Source organism: Hylobates moloch, unplaced genomic scaffold, assembly GCF_009828535.3.
Source record: "Hylobates moloch isolate HMO894 unplaced genomic scaffold, HMol_V3 SCAFFOLD_9, whole genome shotgun sequence".
NCBI lineage: Eukaryota > Metazoa > Chordata > Mammalia > Primates > Hylobatidae > Hylobates > Hylobates moloch.
The window spans coordinates 53,899,783-53,924,623 of NW_026652284.1; the positions used below are offsets into that span (position 1 = coordinate 53,899,783).

The window sequence follows — 24,841 nt, forward strand, 5'->3', positions numbered from 1 at the left end:
GTGGGGACTACATTTTCTCTTAATTAGAAAAACAAAGTCAGTGGGGCAATGTGGTACTGTCTACCTCTGATACGGAAAGGAAAAAGGGCGCAGAAAAAATTTCTCGTATAAAGGCCTGGAAACTTGTAATATTGAAAGCTTCATGGAAAAAGTGGAGTAAAAGCTTTCTCCTTAAGTCAGAGTTTTAGAGGAAAAAAAAAATAGTAACATAGGCCTATGCATGAGAATCACAGTAATGGGGACCAAGAAACTTAAACCAAGAAATATCAATACTTGCTACTTGATTTGCAAAAGATAAGAAGAAATAAGTTGGTGCTTAAACTACAAATCCAAACTGGTAGCAAATACCACTACTTACGACAGATTCTTTTTTAGATAGTCCTATTTTTACTCTAAGAAAGCATTTCTACCACTACCTCAACCTTCTCCCCTATCATTCACTTCATTGAAAAAGTTTGCACTAAAGCCACCCTAACAGGGAACAGTAACCACATAAATACCAACTCTATTAGGTTTTTCCGTGCAGCATTTGACATAGAATTTGATGGACAGTCAGGAGAGACTACTGCCCCAGAAACTAAGAGAAAAGAAAGTCCAAGAGGAAAGAAGTTTGGATTTGAGTCCAGCCAGATTAAGTGCATCAGAAAATAAAACGCAAAACTATTCAGAGGACTGTAAACAGAATCCAAAGTCTCTATAATGTATCATTCACAAATGTCAAGATGCAATCCATCATTACTTGCCATAGAATAAACAGAAAAAGGTGATTTATAATCAAAAGAAAAGGCAGTCAATAGACACCAAACTCAATACATCTCTGATGTTGAAATCATGGGGATAAAAATGGTGTTTAATGCACCTATGTAACTATATTTGAGCATGTACAGGAAAATATATCTGCAATTAATGAATGGATAGAAAATCTCTGCAGAGAAACAGAAACTAATGAAAAGGACCATATAGAAATTCTAGAAATGAAAAATATAATTATGCAAAGTAAAAAAAAATTTACTGGATTAAGGAGACACAAGTCACTGAACTTATAGATCAATAGAAATTGTACAATCTGGGCCAGGTGTGGTGGCTCATGCCTGTAATCCCAGCACTTTGGGAGGCCAAGGCAGGTGGATCTCTTGAGGTGAGGAGTTCAAGACCAGCCTGACCAATATGGTGAAACCCCATCTCTACTAACAATACAAAAATTAGCCAGTTGTTATAGTGGGTGCCTGTAGTCCCAGCTATTCAGGAGGCTGAGGCAAGATAATCACTTGAACCTGGGAGGCGGAGGCTGCAGTGGGCTGAGATTGCACCACTGCACTCCAGCCCTGGGCGATAAAGTGAAACTCCATTGAAAAAAAAAAATTGTACAATCTGAAACTAAGAGGAAAAAAACGAATAACGCCTCAAGGAATCTGTGGGACAATATCTAAAATGCATGTAAATGAAGTCCTAGGAGGAAAAAGAGAGAAAAAAGGAGACAGAAATTATTTAGGGAAAAAAATGGCCAAAAACTTCCCAAATTTGATTAAAATAATAAATATACAGATTAAAGGAAAAAAGAGATATACAGTGAGATGAATGGTGTATCCTAAAAGATATGTCCAAGTGTGTAGCCTTAGTATCTTTGAATGTGACATTATTTGAAAATAAAGTCTTTGCAGATGTAATTAAAGATCTGGGAATAAGATCATACTGAATTTCGGGCAGACTCCAAATCTAATAACAAGTCCCCTTATAAGAGACAGCAAAGAAGAATACACATACACAAAGGAGAAGGCCATGTGAAGGTGGAGGCAGAAACTGGAATGATGAATCTACAAGCCAAGGAAAACCAAGAATTGCCGGCAGCCACAAAAAGCTAGAAAAGAGGCACAGAACAGATTCTTCCTCAGAGCCTCTAGAAGGAACCAACCCTGCTGACACTTTGATTTCAGACTTCTGGCCTCCACAACTGTGGGACAATAAATTTCTTTTGTTCAATCCATTGTGTTTTTATATAATCAATTATGTAATGAATATCTTACATTCAGAGATTTTCCCATATTTTGAATTATTTTATTTGAACAGATGTCAAGTTTACCAGTTAGTAATTAGTCAATTCAACGAATATTTTAAAAGAATTGGTAGAGTTCCAGCTTCTGACAACAGGAGAATGAATTCACTGGATAAAGTCTTTTGCAGATATCAAAGTAAAATACAGACAAAATAAAAAATATCTGAAGATACTAGAACGTTACCAAAATCAAGCAGATACCAGGGCAGAGATTTCCCTTGAAAGATCAAAATGTATGCAGTAAGAATTATGAGTTTATGACTTTTTTTTTCATCTTGTGCTTCTTATAGTTCTACTGGTGGGAAACTGCAGTCTTACCCACTGGAGGACGCAGAGGAAAGAGTTTAGAGTTGGCAAATGAGCTAGACATTTTGGGAAGAAATCCCAGGAGAAAGCTGCAGAAGTGGCACAACTTTAAATCTGAATCTTTTACCCAAATTCCAGCTGACTGCTAAACTTCACATGCACAAGGGAGATCTTGGAAGGCCCAATGGAAAAGTAGGCAGAAACCAGTGAGAACTGGTTGAGATTTGAAAGTCTGCTACTTTCTGAATAGAGTGCAGTCCCTAATCTGAATGCAGCTCAAATGATTGAACGCTAAAGCTTTATAGGCCTGTAGTATCAGTGGGTGTGTGACTGGCAGATCAGCTAGGAATTTAGAGGAGGAAATGCTAGAAAGAAGAAAAGGCAAAGAAAGTGGGCCCCAAAACATGAGCATAAACTCAGCCCAAATAATTGGCTTTCACTATATGACACAGGCACAGAGGAGACCATAAAAGAAAATGCTGCAGTTATAAGGTAGAAATACTGAGTAGAGTATATCAGCTGAGGGATACCACCATGAGGAAGATAAAGCTTGCAGCAGTTTTAGCTTAAGCAACTTAACCAAAAACCAAAACCAAAATAAAAATATTAATCTGGGGAAGAAATGATGATCCAGAGTTGCAACATGTTATCCACAATGTCCATTTTTCAAACAGAAACTAAAGACATGCAAAAATCAGGAAAAAGGTAAACCACACTCATGAATAAGGCAGTCAACAGAAATTGACTCCTAATGGGCCCAGCTGTTGGATTTAGTTGACAAAAAACTTCAAAGCAGGTATGATATAGATGTTCAAAGAATTAAACGAAAATATAATCTCAGTAACTATACAGATATGGAATCTCAACAGAGAAAAGGAACTATAAAAAGCAACCAAACGGAAATGTCAGATGTGAAAAATACAACAAAATGAAAAATTTATTATAGGGGCTCAACAGCAAACTGGAGAGGATGGAGGGAAGAATCTCTAAGAATCCAAAACTTGAAGCTAGATCAATAGAAATTACATAATCCAAAAGACTAAAGAAAAATAAATGGAGCCTCTGAAGCCTGTGGGAGAATAACAGGAGATTTAACATATGTGCAACTGGAGTTCTAAAAGGAAAGGAGAAAAAGGTAGAAAACTTTTTTGGAAAAAATAGTGGTCCAAAACATTCCAAAAATGGTTAATAAAAAACACACCATTATTTTACAGTTCTAAGAAGCTAAATGTATCCCAAACTAGATTAAAAACACTCCTACATGTACCATAATCAAATTGGTGAAAAACAAAGACATATAAAGTATCTTAATGCTTTAAGTATTAAGAGGAGAGATTCCTTGCTTGAGCCTAGACAAAACACAACACATGACATACATGGTCCTGTAACAACTGGCTATCCTATGAGAAAAAAAATAAATTTCCACTCTTACCCCATACCATACATTAAAAATTAACTTTAAGTGGGTCTTAGGATTAAATATAAAAGCCAAAAGCATTAAATGTCCATAAGAAAACTTAAGATAAAAAGTCTTTGTGATCTTAGGGGTAGTCAAAAGATTCCTCAGATGAGACTAATAAGGCATAAACCTTAGAGGGGAAAACTGAAAATTTTACTTCATTGAAATGGAAAAACCTCTGTTTTTCAAAGGATCACATTAAGATAACAAAAAGACAAGTCATAGGGAGGGAGATAATATTTGTAATGCAAATTACTTATGGCCAGGATATAAAGAACTCTTGTAAATCAATAATTACAGGGGAAAATCCCAATTAGAAACTGAGTAAAAGATGTGGACACTTGGCAAAGATACACAAATGGCCAATAAGCACATGAAATGAAGCTCGTATCATTTGTCCTCAGTGAAATACAAACTAAGATATCAATGAGACACCATTATACTCTCAATAAAATAAGACTGACCATATTAACACGTACAACCCTCATACATTGCTGGTAGGAATGTAATGTATGTAATACATTAAAATAGAATCTGAAAGTTTCTTATAACATTGTATATATACTTACCATGTGATCCAGCAATTCACTCTAAGGTATTTTCCCAAGAGAATTGGAAACGTATGTCTGCACAAAATATTGTAAATGAATGTTCATAAACAGCTTTATTTATAATGGCCCCAAAGTGAAAACAACCCAAATGTCCATCAACAGGCAAACTGAAACAATTTGTGGTATATATACATACAATAAACTAATTCTTAGCAATAAAAACTACTGATACATGGAATGTGTGTGAATTTCAAAATATACTGAGTGAAAGATGCCAGATACAAAACTGTGAATACTGTGTAATTCCACCTATATGAAATCAGTGAAAAGGCAAAACTAATTTTTAGTGCCAGAAAGGATTTTGTGGTTGTCTGGAGGTGAGGAAAATCGGCGGCAAGGGCGGAGGCAAATCTTTTGCAATAACGAGTCCCATCTTGATTATGGTGGTAGTATACATTTTGGTGACTACATACATTTTTCAAAACTCATCAAACTGTACAATATGGGTGTGTTTTATCGCATGTAAATTATACATCAATAAGGTTGATTAAAACACTTAAGTGTAGTTATCTCTGACACAACTGAAGACACTAAGTCATGGTTTATATTTTGCATAATCATAATTAACCTCACAATTAACTAATTTCCAAGCAACTGTTACATTAGGAGCTTAACACCATTTGAATTTATTGTATGTGTTCAGATGTGTTTATCTGCCCTTGCACCTACACCAAACCCGCCCTTCTTCCACACTACCATTCTGACGTTAGCTCATTGAGGGCAGAAACCCTGGCTATCACTTTCATGTTATATACTCAGTGCCAAGTCGTGTACCTGGTCCATGGCAGATGCTCAATACATACTGGTTGAATTCATGAACAAATGAATCCCTTACATGTTAGTATGCATCTGGAATCTCTTGTAGGCCTTTGTCCATTCTCCCTGGGCAATATTAACTGTTTCTATGGCTTCAGTTACATCTATACACTGATGACTCTCAAATCTGTATGTACTATGTTCTCTTACTGATCACTAGACCAATTTCAACTGCCTACTGGACAAATCCATGTGAATGTCCCACAAGCAATTCAAATTCCACGTTTAAAATGGAACTCGTTAAGTTCCTCCATATTCATCTCATCCATAGTAAAAATAAAAGTTTGCCTAAAACATCTCACACTCATACTATCTCACTTACTCCTCAAATGGTCTCTACTTACTTTTCAACATATGTAAATCCAGCTTCCACCCTAACCAGGCTAGTGAAAGCATCCTCTCTGAAGTCAGCACAAGAGATCATTTAATTTTCTCAATTGAGCCTTAGACATCTGTACCCTAGATCCACTCCTCCATGCCCAACAGCTTTGTCTTAACTCAATCTTTACTCTTTCTTTCCTGGATTCATAAAAAACCAGTCTAATTGGTCTTTCTGTTATCAAGTCTGTCTCTTTCTTGTCTAGTTCATCTTTTACACTGCTGACAGAATTATCTTTCTGTTAACCAATCATGTCACATCTCTTTTAAAGATAAGTCAGTGGTCTTTGTCTAATGGCTAAAAAAATTCTAACTCCCAACAACACACAATTTTTTTCAGCCTCCTCACTAGCCACTTCCACTTTAAATTATTTTCTAAAACACCATGCCCTTTTATGTCTTCAGTGCTTTGATGCTTCTGCCTATAATTCCTTTTCTTATCCACCTTAAAATCTGAAGTATTCTTTAAAACATATTTCAAATATTCCCTCTGCTATGAACTCTTCCCTAATTCCTTCAGCCAGAACTGTTCATTTCCATTCACAATTCTTGACATCACTAACCACACTTCGAGTTAACATTTATCAGGTTATACTTACTATGTCATTTATTATGTGGGGTAGGCATTACATACATTATTTCTTGCATCATGCTACAAACATTTAATTTTTTTTTATCCGACCATTGTGTAATGTTTGAACACTGATCCCAGGAGGTAGGATTAATTTGTGGCTGTGGGTTATCTTCTTCTGCATATTGATTTTATTTGCCTGTCAGTCTCCAGCTTGACCATAACTCCCCGAGTCCAATGTTTAGCATGTTTAGCACGCTACCCAGCATTTGTAGGCCCTTAATGAGTACTGCCCAGTGTGAGTAAACAAATGTTCCATGTCCTGTGCTTCAGCTGAATCAGTTCCAATGTTTAATGGGATGGCATTCTATGGGCAGATTAACTTCATATCCATCTAATTCTTCATATACATGCTGAAATTATGGAAACCTCTTCACAATATACTATCTACCACCTATCTTTCCCTTAGTAAGAGTTTTTCAAACTGTAAACCTAGTACTGTTTTCCTGCAATGGCTCAAATGTTCCGTTTTAGGACTTGATTCTAGACTTCATTTTGAGACACAGTCTTGCTCTGTCTGTTGCCCAGGTTGTATTATAGGTGTGAGCCACCTCATCCGGCCTGTACTTTTCTTATGCTTTAAAAAAAATAGATAATAATATAGATAAAAAAAAAAATTTGGAGTTTTTCAAGCATATGTTTTCTCTGACAGTTAAATCTGCTTTTTGATGTGACTATGTTAAGATGGCAGAAATTTCTAGAACCTAAAATCTATCAGGATTTAAAATCAAGTAAAAACAAGTAAACTACATTACTACTGTGACGTTTGATGTATGTACTCCCAAATGTGTTTACATATAAAATTTTATATTAGAATAAAATCTAAAGTCCCTTCCATCTCAAAGGAGTCAGAATCCTTTTTTTTTTTTTTTTTTTTTTTTTAATATATTTTTTGAGACGGAGTCTCACACTGTCACCCAGGCTGGAGTCCAGTGGTGCGATCTTGGCTCACTGTAAGCTCCACCTCTTGGGTTCACACCATTCTATTGCCTCAGCCTCCCGAGTAGCTGGGACTCCAGGCGCCCACCACCATGCCTGGCTAATTTTTTGTATTTTTAGTACAGATGGGGTTTCACCGTGTTAGCCAGGATGGTTTCGATCTCCTGACCTTGTGATCCACCTGCCTTGGCCTCCCAAAGTGCGGGGATTACAGGCGTGAGCCACCGCACCCGGCTCTATTTATTTTTTTGAAACAGGGTCTTGCTCTGTCGCTCAGGCTGGAGTGCAGTGGTGGGGTCTTGGCCCACTGCACCTCCACCTCCCTGGTTCAAGCACTTCTCCTGCCTCAGTCTCCCAGTAGCTGGGATTACAGGTGCCTGCCACCATGCCTGGCTAATTTTTGTTTGGTTTTCTTTTTTTTTTTTTTTTTGGTAGAGACAGAGTTTCACCATGTCAGCCAGGTTGGTCTCAAACTCCTGACCTCAAGTGATCTGGCTGCCCTGGCCTCCCAAAGTACTGGGATTACAGGCATGAGCCACCATGCCCAGCCAAGGAGTCAGAATTCTTAAATGGCTTACTCAGCTGTATATACAGTTGAGGGCAGAAATAAATTTATTAATGAAATCTATGACAAAAACAAACCAATATCCATAAGACTATGGGCCACTACCATACATTAGTCCTACTTACAGGGACTGGTCTTCAAACATTATACAATAGCTTTTTTCAAAATCAAATAAAGATTTGTAGGCAAAAACATACCAGGTATTCTGAAATAATATATGTAATGCCTACTTCACTATGTGGTATGTGAATCCGTCAATAACTGTCAGTTTCCTCCCTAGTTTATCCATATATCCCCTAAATGCATGCCCCTGTTATGTCAGAGCAATTTTTTGAGTATGCAAAAATCTTTTACATGCAGCATTCCACATACTGTTATTTCTTAAGAGTTGCCTTGGGTGAGAAGAGAACAATACATATGAAATTTCAGCCACTGTCATTTGTGGGGGAAAAAAAAAATCTCCTTAGATATAGCTGGATGCTGGAGAAAGGGAAATGCTGGAGTCACTTCAACATGACTTGGAATGAGTATAGGTATACAGCTGCCATCCACCTGAAGAGTACTATAATTAATTATATGTCAGGAAAAATTACATCATCGTCAATCTTTTCTAGCAAAAGGAAATGTAATGCATCTTTAGATGAAAAACAATTTTTTCCTTCAAATACTTGATTTTTCAAATAATTCCAAGTAGTATAATTTCCATGTGAGTTGAAATCTCTTCTGATACAAACAGAAAAGATTATCAGATAGTTCTACTTGGGAAGGACACGAAATGATAATCATCTTTTTCTGCATCATGATGGCTCATTTCAGATCTACATTAAAGTTTCTTTGGTTGGAAAAGCTCTTACGGTGTTTGTATATTACTTAGATTTTGTTGAAGTATCTTGTGTGTCTTACTATGTATGTGCTGGTGCATAAAGGCTCAAAATGAGTATCACAGCGACATAGGGTGGGTGATTAGACCCAAATAGTTTCTGCAGTAATAATGGACTGTTTTGCTCAAGGCCTGCTTGATCCTTACCTGTATTACTGTTACTCATTGTAGTTTTTATATGCACCAGGATTTCTTTCTTCAAACATTGTATTTTTTTTTTACAGGGTTTACAATTTCAGTAAAATAAGTTGATCTACAATTCTGCTGGTTTTTATGGAAGTACAGGTGTGTGTTATGTTTGCATATCCCTTGGACTTTGGCCTGCATATCAAAGTCTAAGGACACCAGACACAACCGGTCAGTTTGCATTAACTGGAGCTGCCCACTGGAATAACAAACCTGAGTGTTAATGTCACTAAAGGAAGACCAAGCCTTCAGGAGAGTTCTAACACATAAAGTCTTTCCAGGGTCCTTGGAAGGTAGTAGAGGTCAAATTCAAGAGAGCTTTTTAAGAATTTTTAAGATTTTAATGGCAAATCAGAACAGCATCTGCTGACCAAACCCACGAATGTGTTTTGCTCATTGTAGTCTAAGTAATTTGTTATGGTTTTATACATTTTTTAATAGCCTACATGAACATTTGGTCTCAGAGGCAATAGAGTAAGTTATGTTTCAATGACAAATTAAAAATGAGGGAAAACACACAGCTGGGCCCTCCATATCCATGGGCTATGAATCCAAATATCAAAAATATTAAAAAAAAATAAAAAAAACACAAAAAAGCAATATGGTATAACCATTACTCATACAGCATTTACATTATATTAGGTATTATAAGGCATCTAGACATGATTTAAAGTATAAAGGAGGATGTGTGTAGGTTATACGTAAATACTACAACATTTTATATAAGGGACTTGAGTGTCTATGAACTTTGGTATCTTTGGGGGTCCTAGAACCAATCCTTCCTGCAGATACCAAGAGACAACTATATTCCTAAGTGTGGGTGTGTATGTACATGCATTATTTCTTTCTCCATATTCTCCTAAGAGAAATTTACAAAATTGTACTTGTATTGATCTCCTAACAAAAATGAATACCTTATTCTAAAAAAAAAAATGCTGCTTCAGATAGCCACCTTGATGATAACTATATGGATTGGAAAACAAGAGGTATAGGAGAGATAAGAATAAATAGGAGAAAGGTTGATTCTCAGATTATCAGGGAGACCACCCACCACCCCCCACTTCCACCAGCCCCATCCCAATGTAATCTACACTAAAGTCATATTGTTAAAAAATAAATACTTAAAAGAAGCCTGTAGCTATAAAAACCTGCTATCATCATATTAAACTCCACAAAAGGAGGCATATGAGTTGAAATGTATTAAGCGTGAATTATATTTGAAAAGGAAGATTTTAATTTAAGTGGACAGTCTCATCTTGCTGGAAATGGCATGATTATGATACAGTAATGAAATGCCCCTCCATAAAACACTCCCTGATTTTGGACAATAAACTAATTATAGTTTAACTAAAACACCAATTAAGTGTTTCTTTATATTATTTATGTGAGGAAAAAAACCTAGTTTGTTATACTATACTCGGAAGGTTTCACAAACAACACTGTTTCAGTGGATGATGCTCACAGGAGAGGCACAGAATAGCAAACTGAAATGAAATCCATCTAGAAGGGATGATTTGCTAAAATAATCCACTTTCATTTTCAACCTAATTTTTAATGACTGAAACCACTTATATTTATAGATTTCTAATATAATTAGCATAGAAAAGCATATTAAAGATGTGAAAACTTAAAATAATGCAAAGTACAACATGAAACAAATTCTTTCACTTCAGTTCAAATGCACAGCATTTCAAGAGTGTCTTTTGCATAATAAGTTTCTTTAAAAAGCTGAATGATTTTGAAACATTTTGCCATTATAATAAAAGAGTACACAACAAGGAACCCTGAAACACTATGGTAGGACTACAACTTTGAATGAGTTCTTATAAAATGTGTGGAAGTTACAGAAGCATACGATTAGGCTGAACAACAAAGTGTGAAGTTCACAGAACTACTGAATAAAACATTTAAAAGAATATGAATAAAATGTATTAATACTTGATAAAACTTGAAAGAAATAAACATTCATTTCTGACAGAGATCCAAAAGGTTCCATTCGAAAATACGATAAAAACTTTAGGTGAGACCAAACAAGAATAAAAGAACTGCTGAGAATGTGCAAGTGTTCGGTCACATTCTGCTCTCTTAAGTCAGTTTTATTAATAACTTTAATTGTATAATAATTTTACCTATTTTGTAGGTTTAAAAGAATTTGAGCTTGGATACCTACATTCAGTTGATCAAAGTAGCTTTTTGTAATTTATAAATTCAAATTAAAGACTGGGTGATGAAACAAAATTAAAAGTTAAAACAACTTTGTTTTCAATACACTCATATATTTTTACTTTGTAATACAATATAGCTGTCACATACAATGGCTCTAGTAGGCTTAAATCAAATTGCAATGGACAAGGAATGCCAAAGAAGGGTTTACACAATATTCAATAAGCAATAGTATCTGTTCAGTGTGCAATAAAATAAAAAAGTTCTAACCTAGAAACACAGAAAAAGAATTTATTGTTTTTAAGTTTCAGAAATAAAAGTAACAGAATAGTGTATAATCTGTAACAAGCTGGTCCTATAATTTCTAAACTACAGTCCAATTAAAACATTTAAGTAATAGAAACAATCTACATGTTTTTCTACCAGGTAAATATACCTGAGAGGGTTACCTATAAAGAAATAGGCTTTAAAACTTTTAACCACAAAGAACCTTCTGCTGCGACATTATGAAGATGGGCTATACATGTGGCCGGACTAAGCCATTTCCCAGAGATTCTGCTCACTGCTTAGCTGCAGGTAGTGGTCCATCAGTGACAGAGTATTTTACATCAATACCAGCTCATTCAACCAAAGAAGCACAGTAATATTTTAAAATCACCTGTTTATATTCATTAGTATGTAAAAATCACAATACACAGATTTGGAAACGTATAACGTGTCCATAAAAAAGAGCATATTATGTAAGCATAAGCTTTTTAAAAAGGCCTTAGCAATGCAATAATGAGGGAAGCAGACTCTATGTGTTGACTACAGTGAAAATATGTTAAAATTATAATTACTGTCATTGCCAAGAGCTTAGAAATAAAAACAAATTTAAAAAATTAAGACATTCTGGTAGCAAAATTACATCTACTGTAACAACAGCTCCAAGCAAAAAATCAATTCAGAGCTTGAATGCAATTTGTGCTTTGTTTCTATAAGAATGCAGTGTTACTCTCAGACATTTCTAAATGACTAGATTCATAAATAAGCAGTGAATTTCTTTTCATCACAATTTATTTCTAATTCATCCTACGGAGATTATAGATAGAACTAAAAATTACTTAGCTTTTTTCCAGTACTTTATATAAATCGAGATCTTTTTTTAAACAGTGATTTATTGTGTTTCTTAAAGTAAAACAACAAAAACAAATTCTAAAATTATAACTTTAAATTAAGTGGTTAAAATTTCAGATGACAGAGCCAATAACTGGTAACAACTTCTTTAAAGTTCATATTAAGAGTCCAATTAAAAACACTAACAACTACCTGGCAATAGTTTGAAAGAATCAGAAGGGTTCGGTGAAGGGAAAAAAAATATCCGAACATGCAAAATACCCCCCAAAACACATGACCTTCTTTTTCATTTTATAATCTAAACTTGTAAAATTTTTATAAATACATGATCATTCTACACAATACAGATCTTCTAGAGCATTTCTAAAGGATATTACAGTTTTTGGTCTTAAGGAATAAAGACTAAGATGGAAAAGGAGATGAAAACAGTGAAATCTGAGGAAGCAATACACTCTCTACACACAAGCAAACTGTAGTTCATCCAGTCAAGTTAGCGGTTACAGTTCAGTACATGATTTTCAAGGCAACTAAGAAGTCAAGACACAGATATTTCCCCTTCCTAGAGTTTACAAATCTTTTAAAAGCTCCAATGTATCCATAAAGGAGTGCTGATTTTTGTGGGGTTTTTTCCCAAAAGGAAACAAAGAATAAATAGGGGAAAAAAAGTTTCCATCCCTAAATTCACATACACAACAAGTTAAGTTAAACTATAAGCTAGTTTTAGACTACCCAAGTGAAGTAGAATTGTTGGTACTATCTGAGGCAGGTGCTACCCTCCCTAGTCAGTTCAAAACATGATCCAGTAAAACAAATACACATTGTTATGCCTCAAACAACTATAAAGCATTTCATTATTCTTCAAATATCATGTTTAATTAACTCCTAAGGTAACAGACTTCCAGAATGTTGTATCTTAATGGTGTACCTGAATCAATACTAGCAACAGAATGCAAAATTCAAAATTGCTATAAAGGTAAAATCATCATAAAAAGAAACTCAATCCTTATGTAAAAAAAGGGAGAACTGAGTGTGAAATACTAACACCAAATGTCTGAAGGCAGAATTTTTGTTTGTGGAAGACAGAGTAAAGAGATAGATGCACCTAATCAAGACCAAATGGAAGACAGTGAAGAGTATGAAAAATGCTTAAAAAAGAAGAAGGAAAATGGAGAAGAGACAGGCAGCAAAAGAATTACTAGATAGATCAAAAATAAGAGAAAATAAGGCATGTGCATAGGGCTTTTTTGTCTGTCCTTTGTGTTCCTAAATAACTTAAAATGTAAGTGGCATGTAGGCCATACTAGCAGGCAAGAATGAGCCTTGTGATGGATACAGATGAAGAATCTGAGGCTAATGAATTGTTTTGTTTTTTGTTTTTGCTTTTAATTCATACCTGAAAGCCTTGAATCCTTGCTAAATATTCCAGTTGTTTTGAAGGTGGTACTGGAGAACAAGGGGGAGTAGGAGAACTTCCTTTTAAACCTATGGCTTCAGCTGTAGAAGATGTTCCATTCATAAGGAGTTCCCTGGCAATTGTAGCTGAACTATTCGATGTGGCAGATATACTGAAGAAAGAGCTTGAAGGTTGGTTCATATCTTTGGGTGACAAATAGCCTAGGGTAGTGCCAGAGATTACTTTGTGGCGGCTGGCTTCCATCTCTTGATAAACATCAGGAGACAAATGAAGAATTCCTTTTGGAGCTATAAATAAAATGAAGAACACTGTTATTATACTTAAAATAACTGAAATAGAAACATGTTATAGCATTATTAACTCAATGGCTTTACTTGGTGTAGTAACAAAGAAATGAGAAACACCGCCAAACAAGTATCTTTGTCATACTGTAGAGGCAATTGCAGCTTCTATTGAAAGGTGAATGTCTGTTTCAATTTTCCTAAAATTAGAGGTTTAAAAACATCCAAAAAAAGCGGTTTCAATGGGACTTGTGTGTAGTAGCGAAGCTATAAAGGCACAAGGGAAACTGACGTGTGGAAGTATAATGGGGCAGAAAATCGGGAATGTGCAGTGTCTTCACCCTGCAATTTAACATTTTATATCTCATAAAAGAGGCATGAAACCCCAACACATACAGCAATTGAGGCACATCAGGTAAAATAAAGGCTGAATCAGTCCAAATTTCTTTGGAGGTACAAATGCATGTATTCAACAGCCTGGTGATCCTCTCACCTCCACAAGGATGTCCCACAGACAACTCTAACTCACGAACACATAAAAAAGCAAATGGGTATCATCTCAAAACTAGCACTGTCTCTAACTTGCTTTGCTCATACTACCATGTGGCTGCTCATGACCCAACCTAGACTCCTGGCAACCATCTCTGATTTACTCATAAGCAAGTAGTTATCGTGTCGCTCAAACATCTCAAGAATATGACCATTGTAGGGATTATCTAGTGCATTAATTCAAGCCAGGCCATGGACAGGTTTGTTGATGGAGCTTAAACCATATTAGAGAAGCACTTTCCTTTGACTATCATTTGTCTCAGAGAAGTTTCAAACCACATTTTAAACTGCTTATTCTACTATCTTTTGATCACGTATCAATAACTCTCAAATGATATTATCTTTTAAAATTATTGGTAAGTCACCACTCATAAAGAATGTGCTCTGAGAGACACAACTTAATTCCCTGTTCTTGCCCCTTCCTCTCCTGATGCTAACCTTCTGATTCAAGCTTCCAATGTTTCTCTGCTGCTAGTATCCTCAGTGTCCATTTCCCAAAATGTGTTCTATAACATGGTCCCCAAATAAAATGGTTCCATAAATAAAAACTGAAAATAATGCAAATTACATAATACAAATGCTTTTTGTGAAATTAAAAATGCACATTAGCATAGTGAAGAATCAGAAAACTCAAAGAACAAAAATCTATTCAACTTGGTTTAACTCAGGATTCCCAAGTTTACTTTTTGTCCAAGCCTTTAACATAGCATGAATAAAACAGCTAACACTTTGGGAAATGCTGGAGGCTGGCCCAACTCTCCTCTGACTCAGTCATTTCCAATGACCTGTTTTTGAGATTGATGATCTTTTCTTCTGCTTGACATTGTCTGCTATTGAATCCCTCTGGTAACTTTTTCAATTTATTTTATTTTTTAGCTCCATGCTTTCTGCTTGGTACTTTTTAAAGTTTTCTTTTTGTTGAAATTCTCACTTTTTTTCATGTATTGTTCACCAGACCTCAGTGAGAATGTTTATAAGGATTACTTTGAATTCTCTGTCAGGTAAATCACATATCTCCATTTCATTATGGTCAGTTTCTGGAGCTTTATCTCATTCTTTTATTTAGAAAATGTTTTCCTGTTTCTTCATTTTTCCTTGATTCTCTGTGTTTGTGTCTGCACATTACATAAGACAACCACTTCTCCTAGTATTCATAAACTGGCCTCATACTGGAGAAGATCCTAACCAATCAGCCTGAATAGAGATTCTGGAGGCCTCTCAAACTTTTATGCTAGTCTAATCCACTTTCTTTGTTCTTGGCAGTCCCCAGGCATCAGTCCCTTGCTTGTCTCAGTCCCATCAGAGCTCTGAGACAAGCAAGGCTGAAGCCAATTCTTCAGGCAACTCCCAGATAAGTTGGGCCATTGGATACATGGTGCACCTCTTTGCCTCTCCAGGAAAAAGCTGAAAGCTGGAGCTTTTCAACAGTTAGCTTTGTGCTGGGCTGAGCAAGGGATGGTTACAGTGACCACCACCACCAGCCACTTCTGTCTTCATTGGCCCCAGGGTTGCTAAAATATGCCATGATCTGTCAGCATTCTGAGACCGGCCAGACAGAACCCAGTCCTCTGGGTAGCCCCAGAAAAGCTAAGGCATTGGATGCGTGGTATACATCTTTCCCTTTCTAGGCAGAAAGAAGCTGGGAGCTGGGGGTGGAAGGTGGTTGTCCTGATTGTATGGCACTGCACTGTGGGTAGGGATTACGGCATGAGGGTATCTTGAATTTCCCTGCCAATTAAGATCTGGCTGGTTTCATGCTCACCTGGCATACAGGAGCCTCTTAACTGGTTTCTGGATTTCTCACAACAAAAATTTGCCTATAAATTATTGTTGAACTGCTGTGTTCCAGGGCTTCCTATTCTACTATCTTGCCAAGGCTAGAACATTCTCTTACTTAAAGGTCTTTCACCAGTTTATCAGTTACACTACAGAACCCAAACTCCTTAGGATAACCTAGGAAGCCCTTAATAATCTGGCTCCTACTTATCTCTCTATCTTCATCTACTAAATATTTCATGAAGATCCCATGCTCCAGTCACACAGACATATCCAGTACTCCAGGTTGTTTGATCCCAACACATCTTTATTTCTATTGTTCGTTACACACATGCACATACTCTCTTACTTAAGCTCCAACTGCTATTGTGCTAGTTAAGCTTCAGGCATCGCACCAACCAATACTGTCCCGACCTCAAGTTATGCTCAGTCTATCAGGAGAGGAATGAAAATGGATAATACAATGTGATAGGGGTCTCACTAGAGACAGGTGTAGAGAGCAGTGGGAATGGGAAAGGAGAAGTGCTAAAAGCTCAGGGAAGGCTTGGTGGAGACGACGATGACAGTAAATTTCAAAGGATGAGGAGAATACAGTCAAGGAGGAAGAGGACTGAGAGCAGATGGCCAGCAGGAGCAAGGGCAGGGACCTGGAGAGTTTGTGTTCTAGGAAACCTCAGGCCATGCCTTATCACAAGAGCATACAGAGAGTCAGAATTGCAAATGCAGGTGGTGGCACGCAGGGGCCAAGGTCCGGGGAACTTTATCCTGATGCCATTAAGTATAAAAGACTTTTGTAAGTTTTTTAAAAAAACCTTTAAATAGCTTAAAATAATACAGACAGTCCTCCACATGCATGAGTCCCATATCCCTGGATTCAACCAACTGTGGATAGAAAATATTTGCAAAGAGAAACAACAACAACAAAAACAACAACAGAAAACCCCACACACAATAAAAAATAATGCAACAATAAAAAACAACACAAATTTTAAAACTAATAACTATTTACATAGCATTTATATCATATTTGATATTGTGTAATCTAGAGAAGATTTAAGTATACTAGAATATGTGCATAGGTTATATGCAAATATGATGCCATTGCCATTTTCTATCAGGGACTTGAGCATCTGTGGATTTTGGTATCTATAAGGTGTCCTGAAACCAATTCTTCACAGATATCAAGGGATGACTGTATATAGATCCTATTTTATGTATTTTCTTTATTCCTTTATGTTAACTTTCAAATTCTCTACATTAACATGTGTTAGTTTTTTTATAATCAGGAAAAAATTTCAATAAATTTTTTACAAGAAAACATTATGTACTGGAAAAAGTTAAGATAAATCTCATCAGCCAGAGGACATTACTTTCAACATTTTGCTTTAAAGATATGTTTTTAATCCTGTTTTATCTATGCACTTTTTAGTTGTTGTTTACTTGAAAAAACAAGTTAAATACATAGGAATACCATATGATCCTGTCATTGTTTATAAAACAATATATTTCTACAACTAATACTAAAAGTATAAAATTTCATTATATGAACTGTTTCTTTAAACAATTCCATATTATCAGATATCTAATTTATCTCCAGTTTTCTGCAATTATAAACACAATGATGAACATTCTTGTAACTCAATCCTTATTCACATGAAAATTTATTTCCTCAAGTTAGAAGCGGAATTGCTAGTTGAAATTGATATTGCCGTCCAAAGAAGTTGTACCAATATCAGATGCCCACAGAGATATATGAAAGTACCTTGTTTCCTATTTTGGTATTGGAAATTACTATTAAAAAATCTTAAGGCTGGGCGCTGTGGCTCGTGCCTGTAATCCCAGCACTTTGGGAGGCCGAAGCTGGCAAATCACGAGGTCAGGAGTTCGAGACCAGCCTGGCCAACATGTTGAAACCCCTGTCTCTACTAAAAATACAAAAAATTAGCTGGACGTAGTGGCAGGCGCCTGAAATCCCAGCCACTTGGGAGGCTGAGGCAGGAGAATCGCTTGAACCCGGGAGGTGGAGGTTCCAGTGAGCCAAGATCGCGCCACTGCACTCCAGCCCAGGCAACTCTGTCTCAAAAAAAAAAAAAAAAAATCTTTGCCAGTTATCAACAGTAACAGAAAGCAAGTCAGTGGTTGTCTGGGGAGCGGAGCTGATGGGAGTGATAGATTGCAAAAGGGCATGAGAAATCTTTTGGGGAGATGAAAATGTCAAGACTGATTAAACTGTAGACATTATATGCAGTTTATTATACTTCAATTATACCTCAATAAAGTTGTAAAAAAAATTTGCCAATTTGATAAATGGAGTGTCATATTACTGATTTTTGTTTTTTACTATCTGCATAAACATTATATATATTTTAGTTTAAAGAATAACTTAAATGTTATAACTCTAACTTCTATACTCAATTTAAAAAATCAAGAAACTTAACAGCATTACTTCAGTATTGTTATTATACAGGACTAATGGGTTTGCCAATAGCAATATTATAAAGCAACAAAAATGCTCTCCACACTCAAGAGAGGCATTACCTCACAGCATAAAAACGTGGAGTTCAGGCTCTCTTACTCTACAGTAAAGCCTGAGTGGACTTTTCTTCACAAATAAAGATCACTTTCTGCAGAGTTCAACTAACAGACTAGTCATAGAAATAGCATAAAGACATAGATTTATGTGGTCAAGAACTGAATGACTTTTAACTTGAACATCAGTTACAGTGTTTGGATGGGTCTTAATTCACTTAGGATCTTCCTGTTGTAAACTTAAGTCGCTTTTCAATAGTATAAAGATCTAAAAGTAGAATCAAAGAGTAATTTAGGGTATGCATATTTAAGGACCTTATTTTGCTAATTAGGTTTCTCCCAAAAAACTACCCCAGTTCATACTTCTATTAGTAGGATGTGACTGTTTGCCCACACTTCTCCCACAACAGGTTTCAGTTACCCTAAATAATCATTGCCACTCTACAACAATTCATTGTTAATTTATTTTTGTTTGGTTACTGTTCAGGATAAACTTTTTCTCATGTAGCTACTTTAGGTCTGTGCCTTCCTTGACCTCAATTTTGCTTATGGACTTCAACCACTACACTTCCCTCGCTCAGGCTTGTAACATTCATTATATTCATTCACCCTTTATCTGAAGAGGTCCTGAACCCATTCTGCCATCATCTATCTTTTGTCCCTGATTTTGCCTTTGATGCTCCTCCCATCTTGGTACAGTCTATAACCACAGTACACAGTTACAATGCAGATACAACATGGGCACTGTTCTAGTACTTTACTTCTCATTTAATTCCCATAACAACCATATGAAATGGGCATTATTATTTTCCTATATTAGAGATGAAAAAAACTGAAGCATGGAGAAGATATGAAACTCTCCCAAGGTCATATGGATAATAAGCAGCAATGCTAGAATTTGACTCCAGGCAGTCTCTCTAGAGTTTGAATACTTAACCATTACATTAAATAGAACCTACCTAAAAGAACAGGTAGGAAACTAAATGCAACATCCCGCCAGCTCCAAACCCCTAAGGCTTAATCCAGTAAGTAAATGCTCGGGGTTTGCCCGATTGGCTCCAAGGATGACCCATGTCATGATGGTTGTCCCCAGATGTTCCAGAGATGAGCTCACCAAAATCTCACTGAAGTATACAGAGTTTATACGTGATGTTAAAGGTCTAAAGTTGCCAGGGACTGTGATAACTTAACGCCAGCCTACTGTACCCATTCGACATGTTTTTGCTCAGTAGATCTGTGCTTCTTTCCGATCGGTATATGAATTCTCTGGCACACAAATCTTCCTGGAGCATCTTTATGGAGCTCCAGTTCTTACTGAAGAGATGAAGAGGGAGTTTTGAATTGGAGAGCTCTTAAAAGGTTTTATAAGCGAACTCTGGAGAACCTTGTCTTTCAATGATCACTGATGTCATGATTCTTTCAGAGATGTTAAAGAAGATAAGTGTTTATGAGTAGCAAGTGGTATCAGAGGTATTAAAACACGGCAAGCCAAGGCAGCAAGAAAGATAATGCCACTGATCCAAATGGTTAATGCCACTCCACTGGAACTCCCAGTTTCTCTGGAAGTCCTTGGAATGGGCATAGCTATTTCAGAACAAAATAATTTCATTTTTCACAGCAAAGCTTTGAAAAAAAAACTTTGTTTCCATTGCCAGCTTGAATTTATGCCTCAATAATGTTAGACTATAAATTTGTTTATAGATACCCAAATATCCAATAATACTCAGGCCCACTTTGCTACAGTGAGTTTTTCACATAAAAAATTATAATTAAAAATTCTTAAGAACTAGAAACAGGGGCTTCTGGTTCAAAACGGGAAATGTGAGAAAATTATGAACAACAGCATGATTATCCGCCTTTAATGATTTTTAAAAATCATTTATATGAGAACTGGTAGGCTCCAAGTAAGGTCTGTAGTCTAGTTCATTGTATTATGACAATTTCCTGGTTTTGAAAATGTACTATAGTTATATAAGACATCACCACTGGAAGAAGCTGAGTGACGGGTACATGCAACCTCTTTGTACCATTCTTACAACTTCTTGTGAGTCTATCATTATTATACTTTTAAAAGTTTTTTTGAAAGCACTGTTTTATGCTGCTCTGGGCCTCTCCCTCAATATAGAGACCCCAGAACAGGGCGGTGCCGGGGACACCAAAGTGGGAAGGACTGGCGGCAGCACCAGTCCTAGATATAACTCTGAGGATAAGCAGGGCTGGCACTGGCAATGCCTGCTCCTTGACAACTTTGCTCACGGCCTTTGTCTAATGCACAGGTCTTGGCTCCCCAGGCTCTGGGTGCTTGACTTTTAGCTACATGAAAGCAAGGGAGATCCTGATGGCAGTGTGGGCCTCACAGCCGGGACCTTGTTCTCTCCCAGGGTAGCCTGAGGCCACATATTAGGTAAGAGTACATGTGACCCAAGGGAGCCTACTGGACCACCATGGTCATGTCCCTGAAGGTCAGGGACAGGTGGAATGTATCCTTGGCATGATCTTTAGCTACTAGACTGATGTGAGCTACAGAAATCCCCCTTCCTGCTGCCCTGTTGCTGGGATCAAATCGAACAGGTAGCATTTGTATGTGACTCCACCTCTTCTTTTACACACAGCTCACTGCAAATCTGGTCTTCCAGCTGAGGCCCTCAGACCTTCAGTTCTGCCTAATTTTTAAGCCAAATATATACTACTTATGAAATCAAAAATCAACAATGCAAAATTTAAAATAAACTCTTGTGGAAAACTAAAAAGAGAAAATGTTGGCTAAGAGCAAAACAATGAAAAAATAAAAAAATAGGTAAATAATTTGTTAGAGGTTTCTTCTTAAGATCATTTTCAGAATCACCTTGGAAACGAAAAAGAGACACACAAAAAAAAGAGTCATTACTGAACAGATTTTTTTTTTCTTTTTTCTTTTTGAGACAGAGTCTCGCTCTCTCCCCCAGGCTGGAGTGCAGTAGCGCCATCTCGGCTCACTGCAAGCTCCGCCTCCTAGGTTCACACCATTCTCCTGCCTCAGCCTCCCGAGTAGCTGGGACTACAGGCACCCGCTACCACGCCCACCTAATTTTTTATATTTTTAGTAGAGATGGGGTTTCAGTGTGTTAGCCAGGATGTTCTCGATCTCCTGACCTCGTGATCCGCCCACCTCGGCCTCCCAAAGTGCTGGGATTACAGGCGTGAGCCACCGCGCCTGGCCAAAATGATGTATTTTAATGTGCTCAAAAAGCATAAGCTGAACAGTGGTGAAAATTAACCTTGCTCTTACCCTTAGAGTTGAAAGGAAGCACTGATTTTATTAATTTGTGCATTTTATTGGTCCTTTTTTTTTGCTACATTTAACATAATGATGTATGTGAAGGGTTCTTAATTTGGTGAATGTTTATGAATAAAATTACTGACAACTTTTCAGGAAGATGTTTGCCTTTTGGTGAACACAGTACCAACGAGAAAATGCGCTTAGTCCAGTCTTGCCCCCAGAAAGGCAGAATCCCAGGTCATGACACAGCATCCAGCGCACCTCGAAGAGGAAGAAGGAGGAATACAAAATAGTAAATAATACATATTCCTCAAAACACCAAAAATGAACAGAAATAACAGCAATACAGGTTTTTCAAAAATGTTTTAAAGATCAATTTATGATGAACTGGGAAATGCCTTTGGAAAGCTTGTACCTTAGTCAAATAAAAGTGCGAGTGAGTTTTCAAATTCGGGACTGGCTGCTATTTTTTCTTTAAAACAGGAAAATGGAAAGTATGTAATAACAAAGAATATGAACCTGGGTATGGTGAATAAATTCATCATTCATCTTTTTTTTTTTAAACCTTACACAAATGCAGTAACATACTTTTGCCAGAAATTTTCTTTAACAAGAAGATTCTGGAGCCCAAAATGAGTCATGCAAATCAAAGAACAGTCTGGCACAGAGGTTATTAATAGTGATGCAAGGGTCCCTAAATAGTTTGAAATAGGTGACTTCACAACAAGGGCAGTGCACATTGTATATGACTCAGTCAGTGTGGTGCAGGGAAGTGATTGGGGAGTTCCGGAATTCCCCAGAAGCGCATTCACCACTCATCTTAATAATAAGGAAGATTTCACTTAGTTGGCTTATTTAGAGGAAATTTTTTTCAAGGCTCAGCTTTTCAATAAAGACAAAACTGTGACTATTTCTACCAAGTAAGACAAAATAGTTGCTGTGAAAATTATGTTTGAGAGCACCTTGTGAGGATAATGAGTCATCTTCAATTTTTAGTTTATTTAAGTGGGGTTAAAATGTTGCTCATAAAATAAAGACCGTTCTTCTTGGTTACGTTTCTTCTCAGAAAAACTCCATTAGTTATGATTTCCCTACAACAGAAAAACACCAAAAAATGGATTATATAAGTCTGACATATGACAAAAGTGACCTGATCTCTCAGCAGGAAGAAACACATACTGAAATGTCTACCACAGCAGCTTCCAAACACTGCACCACAATACTCCTCTGCCAGGATTCCTATTGCTTCCTAGTCAATACCTGCAAACAGCTCACAATACAGTAATAATACAATACAATAACAATAATAATTCTGGCTAAAACTCATAGAGTCCTTACTAGATATCAGGCTTGTTCCAAATGTTTTGCATATATTAGTTTAGTAATCCTCACAATGACCCCCAAGAAGTAGGGACTATGAACATCCCAATTTTACACTTGAAGGCCCTAAGACACAGGTGATATTACTGGCTTAAAGTCACAGCCAGTAAGTGGCAGGTGTTGGGGCCAGTATCCAGGCATCTGGCTACAGTCAGCAAGTATAACTACCTTTCAGTAGTAAAACAAATAACAAACCAAGAACTACTGTTCTTATATCTACACATTTAAGAAGTTCTGGGCATTTAGATTCTTGAAATATTCTAACACCATGATAGAGACAAGAAACTGTCAAGATATTGAACTTCCTTTCTTCATTTCAGACCTATTTTCTAGGCTCAATGAACCTCAGTCTCCCCTCTCATAGTAAAAGAAAAGATGGAGGTCAGTGGCAGTGGCTCACACCTGTGATCCCAACACTTTGGGAGGCCAAGGCAGGAGGATCACTTGAGGCCACAAGTTCAAAACCAGCCTAGGCTATACAGCAAGGTGCTGTCTCCACAAAAAATTAAAACTTTAGCTGGGCATGGTGGCATGCACCTGTAGTCCCAGCTACTCAGGAGGCTGAGGTAGGAGGATCCCTTGAGCAGAGGAGTTCAAGGCTGCAGTGAGCTATAATGGCATCTCAGCACTCCAGCTTGGACACACTGTCTCTTTAAAAAAGATAGAGAGAGAGAGACTGAGATTTTCTCATTGTAAAACCACCCACTGGGAAAAATGTAAAAATAATGCACTTGGCCATTTTCACAATTTTGTTTGTGGGAAGAAAGTAAATTCAAATATTAGGTTCACATAAAGAAAAACTTAAGCACAGCCTTAGGATGAAAGAACTTAATCCACAAAACACTTTCTTACAATTCTCCTGATATGATCTAATTATGATTTAACAATTTACTACAAATTAGTCTATTATTCAGTCTATTATATATTATTCAGAAACTTATAGAAGAATCCACAATATTATTAATAAAAACAACTAACTGGAACTGTGTAAATATTAAGTACTGGGCTGGGTGCAGTGGCTCAAACCTATAATCAGCACTTTGGAAGGCTAAGGCAGAAGGGCTGCTTGAGCTCAGGAGTTTAACACCAGCCTGGGCAACACAGCAAAACCCCATCTCAAAAACTGTATTTTTAAAATAATATACATACATATATATATAAAGTACTTATCCAATTTTTTAATTTTCTTGTAAAAATAACAAATTCACTTTTTAGAACCAGGAAAGAAGCAGCCTAGCAAGAAAGAAAATTTAGACAAAACACACCTTAGTCCAGCCAAATACACACAAAAAAACCTGTTCTCCCACTTTTATCTATGTATCAAAGGCAGAGAGGGACTTTCACCCTTGCAAAGCTGTAACAACTCTCCCCAACTTCCCTGATGTGGTAGTGTCAGAAAAAACTGAGTAGGCAGCTTGGACTTTCATCCTAGCCCCGTGGTGTCAGTGGAGATCATGTAGGGACACTAAACTTCTACCCCCACCTAGCAGTACTAGGATGCCCCCTCCCCTCCGTGCTGGAGTGGTGTCATGAGAGAATAAAGGAGAATC

The 24,841-nt window shown here is 36.8% G+C and overlaps 1 protein-coding gene across 13 annotated transcripts in view; it reads right to left on the reverse strand.

Annotated features, from left to right (window-relative positions):
• The window catches only part of STAU2 (staufen double-stranded RNA binding protein 2), a 337,228-nt gene that overhangs the window by 116,947 nt on the left and 195,440 nt on the right, over window positions 1-24,841 (reverse strand). For 12 of the 13 annotated variants that reach the window (XM_032759847.2, XM_058444329.1, XM_032759849.2 and 9 more), the window contains one exon: window positions 13,497-13,804. In XM_032759847.2, coding sequence (XP_032615738.1) covers window positions 13,497-13,804 — 308 coding nt within the window. Of the gene's footprint in view, window positions 1-10,380; window positions 13,805-24,841 lie in introns of those variants that run through there. The other variant, XM_058444336.1, reaches the window with a different exon arrangement.